General features: G+C 38.4%; 1 protein-coding gene across 2 annotated transcripts; it reads left to right on the top strand.

The window, feature by feature from the left end:
- Positions 1–1,202: 1,202 nt before the first annotated feature.
- On the top strand, positions 1,203–8,962 carry LOC147868603 (ENHANCER OF AG-4 protein 2-like). 2 transcript variants are annotated; one of them, XM_087321269.1, is made up of 12 exons: positions 1,203–1,604; positions 1,735–1,811; positions 2,082–2,733; positions 2,829–3,670; positions 3,750–4,176; positions 4,620–4,728; positions 4,809–4,912; positions 6,770–6,960; positions 7,053–8,035; positions 8,119–8,325; positions 8,409–8,486; positions 8,577–8,962. In XM_087321269.1, exons 1-11 carry the CDS (start codon positions 1,467–1,469, stop codon positions 8,471–8,473), a joined length of 3,795 nt encoding a protein of 1,264 aa, XP_087177395.1. In that variant the 5' UTR covers positions 1,203–1,466; the 3' UTR covers positions 8,474–8,486; positions 8,577–8,962. The 2 variants fall into 2 exon arrangements, with proteins under 2 accessions (XP_087177395.1, XP_087177387.1); XM_087321261.1 differs by having other exon boundaries at positions 4,800–4,912.
- The last annotated feature ends 5,318 nt before the right edge of the window (positions 8,963–14,280 follow it).

Genomic DNA, 14,280 nt, shown 5'->3' with positions numbered 1-14,280 from the left:
CTCTATGGAGCAACATAATATGTATGTTAGCTTAAGGGAAATTTGATTTGGTAGTTCTCACAAATGAGCTTTGCACACACCATGGCCTTAGTTGCCTTCATGTAAGTCATAGTACACGTACCTTTGTGGGTTTGCCTTGTTGATAAGATCTTTGTTATTCTAGGGATGTGGGTTTTTCATTATGTGCTGCTAGTTTTTGCACATGCAATACATGTAAAGAGAAAGAAAGATATACTCAAGATCTTCTAAAGTGCAAAATTGACCAATGAGACAAATCTTGGTTACAAATATGGTTGAATGCATACTATCCAATATGAAATAAAAGTAAAGTTGTAGGTTTGTCTAGGGTTGACCAGTAGTGAGGAATTGTTGGATCCAAGGTTTGGTGATGTGATGGAGAGAATCTATGACAAAGTTGATCAAGTGCATATGGGTGTCCTTGTGTGAACTAAACATTGCAAGCAATGGTCTCCATGATTTGGTGATGGTTTGGTCCATATGCCTTGTATCTTGGTATTTGAGGTCTTTGTTGTCAATGGCATTCCTTTGTGTGCTCTATTGTGACCTAACTCTTTTCAAGTGGAGTTGTTTGATGGTTGTTTCAACCATCACAAAGTTATATTGCAATTGCAACACCATTTGTTCCAATTCCAGTCGCTCAAACCTCAATGGTAGCTCAATGAATAACTCCTAGACCCTTTATTAAATCCTCCACCTAGTTTGACTCATTATCTTCTTAGAGGATACATACCATGAGTGTGAAGTGAACAAATTGATCCACCACATGGTTTTGTCATGCACACTCCTAGATTTTGGATCCATCTTTGTCAACTCCAAATAAGTCATATACCAATTCTAGTTGGATCTTTGATTGAGGGTGTCAAAATTAGGGAGCCCAATTGCCCCACACGTAAGGACCAACGTACCCCCTCAATGAACAAAAAAATCTCGATTAAATAGCTTTTATCTCATTCTCTCCCAAATTTGGTTCCTCGGACATTGTCTATGTGTGTATTATATATGTGTGTATCCATATATATATATATGCATATGTGTATAAATAAATAAATAAATAAATAAATAAATAAATAAATAAATAAATAAATAAATAAATAAATATGTATACTGTATACATATGCATATACACACATATGTATATATAAAATCATATATCATACATGTATGTGTGTATTATATACATATGTATGTATATAATTCTGTCGTGGTGCGTGCGCCGGATCGAGGCCAAGTAGCAGAAGATTAAGAACGACGACCCTATGATAGACTACAACTTTGGTGGTTTCTTCCCGCTTCTTCGTCTTCTCTCTCACAGCAAATGAATAGGGGGGGGGGATCCTTGATAAGGAAGACACGAAATTAAAAATCTCGAATTTATTCTTTCTCGTTTCTGTTAGGTTTAGGGTTAAGGATTAACCCTCTTAGCTGAGGAGGATTTGTTGTTGATCATGCCCCCTTTTCGGAAGAGAGGCGGCGGGGCTAAAGCAGCAGCAGCAGCCGCCGCCGCAACTGGTGTCGTGCATGTTTGGAACATTGGTGATCTTGTGCTGGCGAAAGTGAAAGGCCATCCCTGGTGGCCTGCTAGGGTAACCAATAACTCCCAAAAATTGGCATTCTAGCCAAGAACTAACTAATCGATTTGTGAATTTGAACCCCTTAACCCTGGATGATGTTTGTCTGTTCTAATAGATTTTATGAAAACTCTTTGTTTTTTAGGTAAGTGAACCTGAAGAGTTCGGCTATCCAAAGGACCAGCGCAAAGTATTTGTTTATTTTTTTGGAACAAAGGAGATGTAAGTTTTTCAGGTTCCTTGTGGATGGGATACCATTTTCTTTTCTTCAGATATTGTGCACATGCTTACATGTGTATGAAATGTACTGCACACATGCGAATGTGTAGTGCTTGCATATTCTAGATTCGTGAAACTCAATCTTGTAATTCAGTGATAGTTGCACATGAATGGTATATGGAAAATACTACTTTAGAGACAGCCTCATTGCTTGATATGTTATTAAATGCAGCACTGTTGTTTAATGAGATTCATGTTTTTAAACTTTTCTAGAGGTTCTATTCAACCAGTAGATGTGAAAGCTTTTACTGCAGAAGTTAAGCAAAATCTGGTTGCAAAAACATCAGCCAAAAGCACAATATCGGTTTTTAGTCGGGCTGTGAATGAAATCTGTGAAGCAGAGAAAGGTTCCTATCATGATAATATTGAAAATCAAGAAACGGTTGATCAAAGGTTAGGTAATACAACTAATGAATTTTCAGTCACTGATGATTATAAGAAGGTGCAAAAATATGAAGTTGCTGACCTTTTGAAAGAGGAACCAAAAGAATGCAAGAGTGATGATCATGTGCAAATCAATAGTAGCATTGACGAAAATGACAAAAAACGGAGAAAAATTGTTTCACATGCTAGAAGTTTGGAGGTAACTGATTCAAGGTTGGGTCCAATGTTGGAACTATATCAGGAACCTGCTCTACATGAACAACATGAGAAATTTCATAGTCATAAACAAGTAACTGAAAAATCACAACCTCCAAAGAATCACAAAACATTTACGAAACTCAAGAACATGAAACAAGGCAAGGAGCAAAGCACATCAAGATTCCAGTTAGAGACACGTGTTAAATCGGCGACTGTCAAGGTCCAAAGGAGAAGCAGAGCTCAGACTCCCTTGTACAATCAAACACAGTTGAGTTCTGATGAGGTATGTGGCTATCATGACATATTTGTCTCAATTTCCTTTAAGATTTTTGTGGTTGCATTGCACCTTTACCTTCTCGTTTCAACTTTTGCTTAAAGGTGATTGGACATAATTCCAAGGGGAAGGATAATGATATGGGGGAGGCAGAGTGGAAGGGCCAGGACCTGACCACTGATCAGCAGGATGCTGCAAATTCATGGAGTCCAATTGATTTGTCATCAAGAAAAAAGAAGAATGTACAGAATTCTATTCAAATGCCTTCAGAAATTGACATCTTTATGAATATTGAGCAAAAAAAGATAGAAAATAAGGAACTTGCTGATGATAAGTCAGTCCAGAAAGACATTAGTTTGCCTCCAAACACTGAGAAAAATGGGAGAAAAAGTAGGAGCTCTGAGGGGGAAGTTGTCCTTCCACCATCGAAGCGCAGGCAGGGGACACTCGAGGCAATGAGTGCATGTACAGCTGAGGCTGGAACTCTGGGTGAGCCTTTTAGTGCCAGCCAACTAGAGCAGCATGATAACAATGCATCTCATCTTAAGGCAAGCCATCTAGTTGGGAAAGTCAGCAGCATAAAGGGTGAAAAGGCAAGATCATCAGATGACATCATCACGCCAAAATCTTTGAAGAAATTGTATGGCTCGGATTTGGGGACTCAGAGTATGAAAACTACTGCGGGTGGAAGTGGACTGACTGTGGCAGATTATAGTGATGCTGCAGTATTTATGAAGAAATCTGAAACTGGAAAAGTTGGAAAAACCATTGAATCAACAGTTGTTAAGTTGTCAAATTCTGCATACAAATCAAGGATGCAATCTGATGCAAAACCAACAATGAAAGATCTAATGAATAACAACAAATTAGGTGTGAGAGTTGAGGTTGAGAGCTTTGGTGCTTCCAAAGTACAAGCAGAATCCAGTACTAACAACGTCAGGGCAGCGTAAGTGATTTCTTGGGTAGTTGGAGACATTGTCGGCATTGCTATTAATATAATGTGCTATATTATGTACTCTCTGCAGGGTGGAAGCGGCAAAAGAAAAACAGAGGAGGCTAGCAGCATTGTCAAAGGTGCCCGAGATAAATAAAGTGTCAACACGACCTATATCTAGTCCGTCCCCAGATACAACCCCCGTTGCTAATGCACCTACTCCTTGGTGGGCTGAAAATTCTGGGCAGTTATCACACACTCCTCATGGTGTTTCAGGTAACATTTTGGAACTAGTTGTTCAAGGGGAAGAGCGTACAATGGAGTCTGAGCAGAATGCAAATGCTGCTGAACTTCGACAAAATTCAAGGGATACAAACCTTTCTGAAGAAGATACAGAAGCATTGGTTGCTAGAGATACTTTTGAAGGAATGCTAGAGACTTTGTCACGCGCAAAGGACAGTATTGCTCGAGCTACACGCCATGCTCTTGACTGTGCAAAATTTGGTATTACTGATCAGGTAATGTGGCAGTTTTCACTTATAGCTAAATATGTTATTTTGTTTGCTTGTTCTCTCTTTCCTATCATAACTGCTTCTAGAGAACTATTTCTTGGAGGTTTTATATCATTCTCTAGTTCCCATGAAGCCTGAAACTTTTTGGGAACTATATTAAGGTTTGGTAGGATTTCTGGATTTTATGAAGTTTGGAAAGGTTTCTGGTGTTTCTGTATTTGTCTGCTTCTATGCTATGTAAAAACACACTATATCCTAAGTACAAACTATTATTCCTTTGATTTTCAAGATCTCAATGGTAGGTATATGCAGAGGTGATTAACTATAGTTTTTTTTAAAATTTCTTGACCATCATCATTGTGTTGGTACCTACTTTTCAAGATCCTTATGATTCATGTTTTTTATTATTGTTATATGATTGACTTTATATTATTTTCAATCTGAAACAGATTGTAGGCATCATTGTTCAGAGATTGGAAAATGAGCCAAGCCTTGGTCATCGGTTAAATTTGTTTTATCTCGTGGATTCCATCACGCAGATTTCTAGGAATGTGCAGGGTAAGTTCCTTATATCTATATTTACCATTTTTGGTGCTATCATGAGGTAATGATAATTGTAATATGCACAGGTTTTTCAGGAGCAGTATATCGATCTGCAGTGAAGGCTTATTTATCCCGAATACTGCATGCAGCTGCACCTCCTGGAATCATGGCCCAAGAGAATCGGTTCCAGTGTTTGAAGGTACATTTATGGTGTCCTGCGAGTGGTTTTGGGCTGTTCTTTATATTACCACTAGCCTTGAGTTTTTTCTGGTGATTTTTTCAACGATATAAAGTGTGATTTATTAGCATGCGTGGTTATTGAGGCGTCTCATTTCACCCAACTGAAAACTACTATACTATAAAAATGTTTGATAAGAATAGCATAACAGTTCACTCAAAAACTTTGTTCCTATTTATATAAATTCATAATGTGAAGACAGAAAATAGCGTAACTACATGCATTGAAGTTCCAAAAAGTGTATTGCTGATTCAGTTATCGGTCTCTTGAATTGACATCTGTTCAAACCTTCATAAACTGCATATGATCTCACCATTTTCATAGACCCAGTTAATGGTGAAGTTTCTTGAGTTGAATCAAAGAAGCTCATTGCATTGTATCTCAGGCTGCTTTTCAGTGTCTGTTCCTCACCCTCAAACTACCAGTCCATTTCTAGGGTTTGCAGCACCTGCCATTTAGGGTTTGGTGCACGTGCTCCTCTCTCAACTACCACTCACCAAGTTCTTTGCTTGCTATTATTTTTTCAATCTCGTTCTACTTAACATCTAATTCAACCCTATAGTAAGACCTACCTCTGGGCCTACAGGAGTGAATGATGAGTTTGTTGCATGACAGCCATTGTCACAGATAATCTCACCTCTCAACTGTACGTGGCCATCATAGCCAGGAAGTCTCTGCACATTCTCACATAGAACCAAACAAACCTTTATTGAGTCAAAGCTCTAGATCATTGGAGTTTTCCTCTGGATCAAAACCGAAGGGTTTTGAGATGATGACCATTAATGAAATTTAGTAGGCAAGGAAGACCCAGTTCAAGAAGCTCAACTCTTGTTGGAGTTGCAACTTTCGGGCCGTAGTGCTTGCGGTGAAGTCCTTCTTCAGGTTTCCCCAAGCTTCCTTTGACGCCTTGGCGTTTTGGATATGGCTCAACTGTTGATTGTCGACACTAGATGTGAAGCAGTACATTACCCTACTTGCCGCTTGTTCTCAAGTCGGGAAGTCCCTGTGTGTCGCATCAGGTCTCTTTTCGTTAGCTCCGTCGACATAATTCTAGTAACCGTGCCCTAGCAGGTACTACTGCATCTTGTACAACCAAGATGCATAGTTAGATCTGTCGAGCTTTTCCATCCGGAACGAGCTAGCCATTCCTCTATCCATTCTAAACTTTGTTTTTTGTTCTCTACCGGGGTGTTAGGGTTTGTCTTCGGAAATCACTCGTTGGCTGAAGAGGTTCTCAACCCCCGCGCTCTAATACCATGTAAAAGATTATGATTGCGGAAGCTTTGACAAAACCGGTTACACCGGATAACAACATGATCCGACACAAGTTTAATGGAAGTCTTACACGGGAGAGACAGAGAGAGCAGAATAGTAAACTCAATTAAAAAATAATAACACTTTGTGCATACAATGTGCTTAGCGAGCACTTTTATACAAGTCCTTATATGGACTGACATAAGTATTGACATGTACTTCAATGCTCATACGAGCGACTGACACTGACTCCAAGGAATATGGCTACGTACTAGGCTAAGATTTGTAGGCCTCCAATGGACTACCTGTTACAATCTGATCCGGCTTTGATTCGGATACCTATCCTGTTCTCCTTTCCGAATACCGATTTACATTCATGTTGGTATGACCCTTCCTGATGTGGATTGTATTAGTTTTGCCTATCAACTTCTGGTTCCATATAAATCCAGGTTCAAGGCATCCAATGGACTTGAATATGAGTACTTTGTTTTCATGAAGGTTTCATTGGTTATAACGTGTAGGTGCAGGTAAGGAATTTTTAACATTGTTTATGTATGTATGCAGGTTTTAAAAATTTGGATTGACAGACAAATCATGGAGGAGAAGGTTTTACGGGGGTATGTGAACGAACTTGAGTCTCAGACTACCGATGATAGAGCAGGTGGTGTGTCACTTAGGCGGCCTGCACGATTTGAACGTGCTGTAGATGATCCAATCAGGGAGATGGAAGGAATGTGTGTTGATGAGTATGGAAGGTAGGCAAGCACTTATTTTGGAAGGCTTCAAAGTTGAATAATGACTGGATCTTTCATATTTGTTCTAATTCCAGTTTTTTGTACTGGAACAGCAATGCCACTTTCGATCTCAATGGGCTTCTTAATTCCTCCATGTTTGAAGATGAGATTGGCTCTCCCCATGAGAACGCATTAAAACCCATTGATTCTATTCCAATTCCACCCACGAAGCATAGACATATTCTGGAAGATGTGGAAGGTGAATTAGAGATGGAAGATGCCTGTCCTGAGCCAAGTATAAGAAATTATTCTACCCTTGAACGTGAATCCATGCCTGCCGAATCTCTACCTCCACCACTCCCCCCTGACTATCCACCGCCATTGCCTGAATCATCACCACCACCACTACCATCATCTCCACCACCTCCACCACCTTTGTCTCCACCTCCACCTCCACCTCCACCACCGCCGCCGCCACCACCACCACCGTTATTACCACTACCACCACCACCGCCACCACCTTCTACAAGAGGATATTCATCAGGATCCTTGTTTCGAAGTTTAGACCCTCCTGAGCACCCATTTAAGATGGAAGCACCTGGTTTAGGTAATAAGGCTGCATACAGAGAACAGCAAAGTGCAATGTCTCTAATGGGAAATTATCAGGATCGTAAACTAACCAGAAGTGAAAGGCACATGCATGAAGTTCATCATGAACAACTGAATTGTGTGCACAACACGCCACCTTCAGATAATAGTTCTTCATATGGCTCTCCAATACACACACGGAAACATGTTTCTCAGTCACATAATCCTAGTTCTGGCTTTGAAGCTTCTCATAATGGTTGTCAAAGCCAGAAAGTTCACCATGGAGCTATGTACCATCAACAACCCTATTCACGGTTGCATTCACATCCTCCATCTCCAAGGGAAGTTCGTTATGAGGGTCCAAAGTCGCCACACCAATATCTATCACATTCAACACAGAGAGGTAAAAGGCTATTGCCTTTAAAACATGCACAAGAAGAGTACCATCGTCCATATAATGATCTTAATAGAGATAGGTTGGAACGACGTGTCTCAACACATGATACAGGTAAAATTGCTTCATTTTTTCTGTGGTATTGCGCAATCAAGAAAGCTATTGTTGAATATCTGCATGTGGTGGTGCTGGTTCAGAGCAAGGTGCATCACATCATGGATGGAGGCATGATTCAAGAACTAGGGTGGGGTATGGGTGCGTGCAAAACTCTGCTACACAACAGTCAGAATCTGTATTAACCACAAGGAAACCTACAACAGTAGCAGGAAGCAGTGAAATGCCAAACGCTTCGTATTCAGGCAGTAAAGCAGGTATAGGTGGAGGTTTCATGCTTAGTGTAACAAGTAAGTGGCCAAGCTCTTTTCTGTGTTGTTATGAAAACAGATTTCAGTAATTCAACGTGATTAATTTAAGTTTTCGATTGTAGCAAATCAAGCAAAAATTCAGCTTCTGGCTAGACGCAGGGGTTCAACTGCAAAATGGAGACCATGAAATAGACAGCGAGGTTTAATTTCTTCTTTCTTGTTACAACATGATTTGCCTTCAAAATTGACTTCTTATCTACTCGTCTTGTTTCCCTCTTTGGTTGGCTCAGTATTTTGCTGTCAAAGAGAACTTAGTTCGTTGTCTCAGGAGGTATGCTTAATGATGGAGAGGTCAAACTTCTTTTAGACTGTCCATTCTTGAGACCTGTACAAATTGTACTTTGAGTCTGCTATTGCGGATGTATACACTCAATTATACTCATCTGAGGTCAGTACTTCTGGTTGTCTTATACCTAATTGACCTGAAATAGATATGGTGGAGTAATGACTACTTTAGAGACTGTCATTCTTCTGTGTGTATATCACTGTGGATATCAATCCTGTAGATGGCACTCTACCAAAAGTTACAAATTCAATTCACATATGAAGTATCTCATAATGCTAATGGGTTTCCAGGTTAGGCATTAATCTAAGGTCAGTGCTTTTATTTGTTTTATGTTGATTGTGGGCATACATACAACAGTATAATGATTAATGTAGGGTCTATCAAGTCACTGCAAAAAGTTGAAAGCTGAACTCACTCTTTTCACAGATATCATGGATTTCAGGTCAACCAATTTAGATACAAAGTACTATAACAGCATAAAGATGAACAACTTGAGACAGTCAATGAATAATTTATATGTGCATGTGTGAATAGCCAACTCATGGTGCATGTTCCAAACTATGTCATTACTTATGGATAACGTCTGCACTTAGGCATAATTTTAATCATGCAATAGACAGTCCTAATTTCAGCAGAGGGAGCATTTGATGTGGCAATGTGGAAAAGTTCCATATGTTCCCGTAAGTGTTTCAATCTATGAGATTTTATTATTATTAAGAGTTACAATTGGGGTTCAATGAACACATCATGTTGTAGATGGTGAAAACAAATAATGTCACCAGCGAATGGTAGATTTGTTAGTTTGGAATAAGAGCCTAAGGAACAAAGACGAAGTTTGTAGATCATAAAAGATTATGCTAAAAATGATGTGGTAGATGGTGAAAACAAATAATGTCACCAGCGAATGGTAGATCTGTTAGTTTGGAATAAGAGCCTAAGGAACAAAGACGAAGTTTGTAGATCATAAAAGGTTAAGGTATCACAAGTGTTGATTTCAAAATTTATGAGGTGAAGTGGGAAAAGGCCAAGGACCAAAGACCATGCACACATGGATAAAGAGAGGAAGTGGGTCTATCAAAAGACCAAATCTCTACCTAAATACTAAACAGAAACACTGGTAGAAAATGGTAGAAGATTATTCAACACAACTTGATGAAGGATTTAGACTGCTTAAACAAAATGAAGAATTCATGATTGTAGGGTGAACAATGGTGGTACATAGGTATTTTGTGAATTAGAAAATCGTAGTTATTGTTCAAACGATAGTGCTAATAATATTAGAGCAGGATCTAATTAGCGAGTCACCACAGGTTTTGCCTGCCTAAGGACACAATTTGAGACAAAAGCAGAGGAATAGATAAAACTCTTGTTGTGGCCATTTTAACAGAAGTAACAGCTGGTAGATAATGTGTTCTTGCTTACTAGGTAATATATAATAATTTGATGCTTCAACAACATACTGTTTCTGGCTATGTATCTTGGTAATTTCGGTTTGAATGTAGGTTGTTTATACCGATATCAATAGATGGTAGGAGGCACACAATGTTAATCTTAGTATTTAGGGTTGAAATTCCTACATGTTGGTAAGCCTGAAGATTTAGTTTCTGTAGTCTCTTGTGAAAGATGACTTAGCTATCATAAGAGGTAATGTATGACCACTTAGTCTAGAATACATAGATTTATATTTGCTCATTTCCTTTTGGCTTTACAAGTAAGTTTTAAAACATGATGGTCAAAATAGCAAATTGTTTGGCAATTTTCAAATTGTGGCAATGAGAGTTGTAGATATCCGCCAGCTCAAATAAACTAGGGTGGTGGTTAAATATTTAAGAACAGAAAGGCCATCATGAACTTATTTGGACTAAGTCAATTAGAAGTAGTGCTAAAATAATTTCAAGACCTTTTGGTTTGTTTATTGATTAAAAAGGAAGAGGAAACCCAGAGGCCTCATGCTTGCCAACCATGGAAAACAATAAGATCCATCCAGTAAACATGCTCATGTTCAAAGATATCTTGCCACTCAATTGATGCAAGTACCCTTTAAAGAGTGACTTTTAAGCCCCAACTCTTTTGAACAATGTTATATCATAATTGCTCGTCCTAAGTTTTGCAATCATCAATTTTGGTGTGAACCAACCACTATTTAAATGGCTAAGTCAAACACGAGATATCAATTCATTAGTTCCATAGATATCAATCCATTGGAAAAAAGGTCACTCAAGAGATTCAATGCAAGGAGCTATCCATTTGGACAAATTTAAATGGGTAAGTTCAAATGTTATCAACAAGATTTGATCATTGTGCTGAATTCATGACCCTCTTAATAGTAAATGCAAAAGATCAACAATGACAATTGGAGATAGTGTCACATTACTATAGTAAATTACTTGCAAGAGTTTTTTATTGGCTTATTGAAAGATATTGTTGCCTTTTATGCAGAATGTGAGGTGACAATAATGATGAAATTTGTATGCTGTACAAAGCACACCAATAAGCATTGAAGAAATATAAACTCTACACCATAGAGCAACTTGAAGGTTGTTGCATGCTTAATCTTTTCATTACACATGTGAAACAAAAAAAGGTCATTAATAAATGACGCCACTGCACTTAGAGGTTACAATGATTGATTAGGATTGTGGCTCTACTAAGTCTACTTCAATGATAGGAATCAGCAACGGGTCAATTTCAGCTTAACCGGTTTGGTCTTGTCCAAACCAAATTGAGTGGAACTAAATTGGTTCAGTTTGGGGTTTGGTCTTGTCCAAACCAAATTGGTTAAGGCTTAACTAGTCTAGAAGTTTTCAAAGTGGAACCATACTCATTCAATTCGACTTGAGCCTTGACAAACCGAGCTCACACTAGATTATGAAGCTCCAGCTTGAACCAAGCCGAAACGAATCTCCAATTGTTTAAAAGGGTTTAACAACTCAACTGTTCGACATTCAAGAACACATATCAATGATCACAACATCAAGAAAACTCAACTATAACAAGGAAGAAGCAACCCCATTTACCAAATAATAGAGATGAGGGAAAGGCCCTGCAAACGCAAGCCTTGATATTATAATTTTTTAATGTGTGTAAGAAGAATTGTCTTTCACAAAACAAAGGTTCGATGACTTCCTTATTTCCTTGATGAGGAAACTATATAGATCATAGAAGCACATAAGGAAGGCAAGTGATTGTCTACCATAATGGTCACATTGTTATCAATGGCAAGGCCATCAAATAGGGATTCGTGCCTTGTGAAACAATAAAATTAGAGCTGCATATTGTAATTTGGAAGAGCAATAGAGCATTTTGGACACACCCATGAAGAATGGAAAAGGTAATGATAAGATTAGATGCACTCATTACAAAGACACACCGAAGCTTCAAGAAAGAGCTACTTGGAGTGAAGGAATTTCAATAGGAGTTTACATATCAACGAATCACTAGACAAAGTGCATGAAATAGTTAGGTGAGATCACCCTTCTCTTCTAATGAGCCTTACATCCATGGATACAAGGACTAAATCATGATGGTGAGCTCTTAGATACAAGAGTCTTATTCTTTGTGCTATGTTACTTCTCTCTCAAGGGATCAAATCAAGCAAAAGTAATTGATCATCGTCAAAGAACTAAGAGAGACAAAGAAATTGAATCACCTTGCAATGTCATATACGAGAGGGTTATGAGGTACTCAAGTCTATGTGAAGTATTCCTCACAAGAGATTCCAACTCTTGGACAATGCATGGTATGGAAAACATCTATTAATGCTAGGGTTTGGACACTGCTTGGCTATCTACAACAACATAAACTTTTGGTCGAATTTCAATGGCCTTGATAGCACAACTCATTGTATCCTTGGGACAAGGAAAGCACATTGTTATTGTTGATCGTTTGAAGGGTGTGAAAACAATTGGAGGTGTAACATTATTACTTAGAAGTGTGTGTGTGATTTTCTATATTTAAATCTTGCACATGAGAACTTGTAAGTATATTGTCTAATATATATTGCCTATTATTCCCTTTTGTGTCCTCATTTTATTTTCCCCCTTTGTGTTGCTTTCTTTATGTACCAATACAAGCATAATTGATGTACATATGTACACGATAGTCAATGGTGAACACAGTATTAATACTAAGGTAAAGTTACAAAGCAACAACCTTAAGTGTTGGTGGTTCAAGCCTCGAGACAAAAGAAAAACTTACTGGATTTAATTACCTTGCGAATCAGTAGAAAGCAAGATACTCGGGGAAGAGGTGAGATATAAATTGTCTGAAGTGACAATGCAATCGCTCAAGAGACTCTTGTGATCCTCCTGGTTGTACCCTACATAGTGTAATTCCTTTGAATAATTTGAATAAGCTAATTGTGGAGAGCATGTCGTTATTTGTGTAGGTATCAGAACAAGAAGAACCACCGATGGCTAGTCAACATATTGACTCAAGAAGGGTCAATAACAATCATTACATTGCATAGTGAACCAAGCAAAGGCGTGAAACTAGTGTTTGTTTGGATTCTATGTAGATTTCTATTAGGCCTTACGTATTGTACCAAGGTCCCAAACATCTCCCACCAAGATTGCATGCATTATATGAACAAGTTTTGTGATGAATTAGGTATTCATGGGTGCTTTCAAAGGTAATAATAAGCACTATTTGTAAGAAGTAAGGATGCCAACTCTTGGCCACCTTTCGCAAACTAAATATTGACAAGTTAAAATAATACTACATCATGTGTGGAGGTGGTGAAGGAGTTGGTACACATGTTGATGTTCTTCTTATGTAGATCTACAACATCATCATGTTTTTTTGGCAAAAAGAAGGCTCGTAATAAAGCTAGGGAACATTAACGCCACGATCTTCCACACATTTGCATTGACTCTTCAACAAGTCAAGTTATCTTCATTCCATTATGAAGGCAAGTTGAAGTAGTGGATTCGTATGTATGTCTAGAAATCGCAGTTACAGGCACGAGTGAGTGCTTCTCTATGGCCCAAAGTGCCAAAGATAGACTTTGTCGAGAATATGTAGCCCTAGCCACACTAGAATGACAATGTAACTAAACACACTTCCAAGACCCATGCGTGAAAGTATGGTTATTCGACACCGTGTCACTCCTACTCTCATGTACGAAGAAACCATATAGGTTGTACAATTGGTCTCTGCATGTACGTGTGAACACAAATAGAGCATCCCCAACTTATGAAGTTAGAAGCATTATTCTAGATATTGAACTTCATCAATTGGATTCCAACCATTTCACTTCAAAGAATTGGACGTAAAGGGTTTGCACCATCAAAGAAAATGGAGTCAACATAAATGCTTCCAAAAGGATGATGGCACTCGTAGGTAATGAATTGGTTCAACAACAATGGCTTCAACATCAAGAACTTACAACTCTCTTAGATATTGTAAATTCTCCAAAATGATGAAAGGAACAAGGTATTGTATAAGGTCTATATGAACTCTATACCCGAAACACTTGATTCACACCAAGGGAGCCATTTCCCCGAGAGGTGGCCTACTACGAAAATTGTTTTATGAGCTCTACAAAGGACTAACTTTGTGAACTCTTACTTGCCTTCCTCCAAAGACTATCTTATCAAAAGCTTAATTGTTAACTAGTATGTCAAAATAAGTAAATACTCACGACAATA

The sequence above is a fragment of the Azolla caroliniana genome, unplaced genomic scaffold, assembly GCF_043228905.1.
Source record: "Azolla caroliniana isolate FFs.n. ecotype wild unplaced genomic scaffold, voAzoCaro1.0.p SCAF_1, whole genome shotgun sequence".
Classification (NCBI taxonomy): Eukaryota; Viridiplantae; Streptophyta; class Polypodiopsida; order Salviniales; family Salviniaceae; genus Azolla; species Azolla caroliniana.
This window is presented reverse-complemented; position numbering and strand designations above follow the sequence as displayed.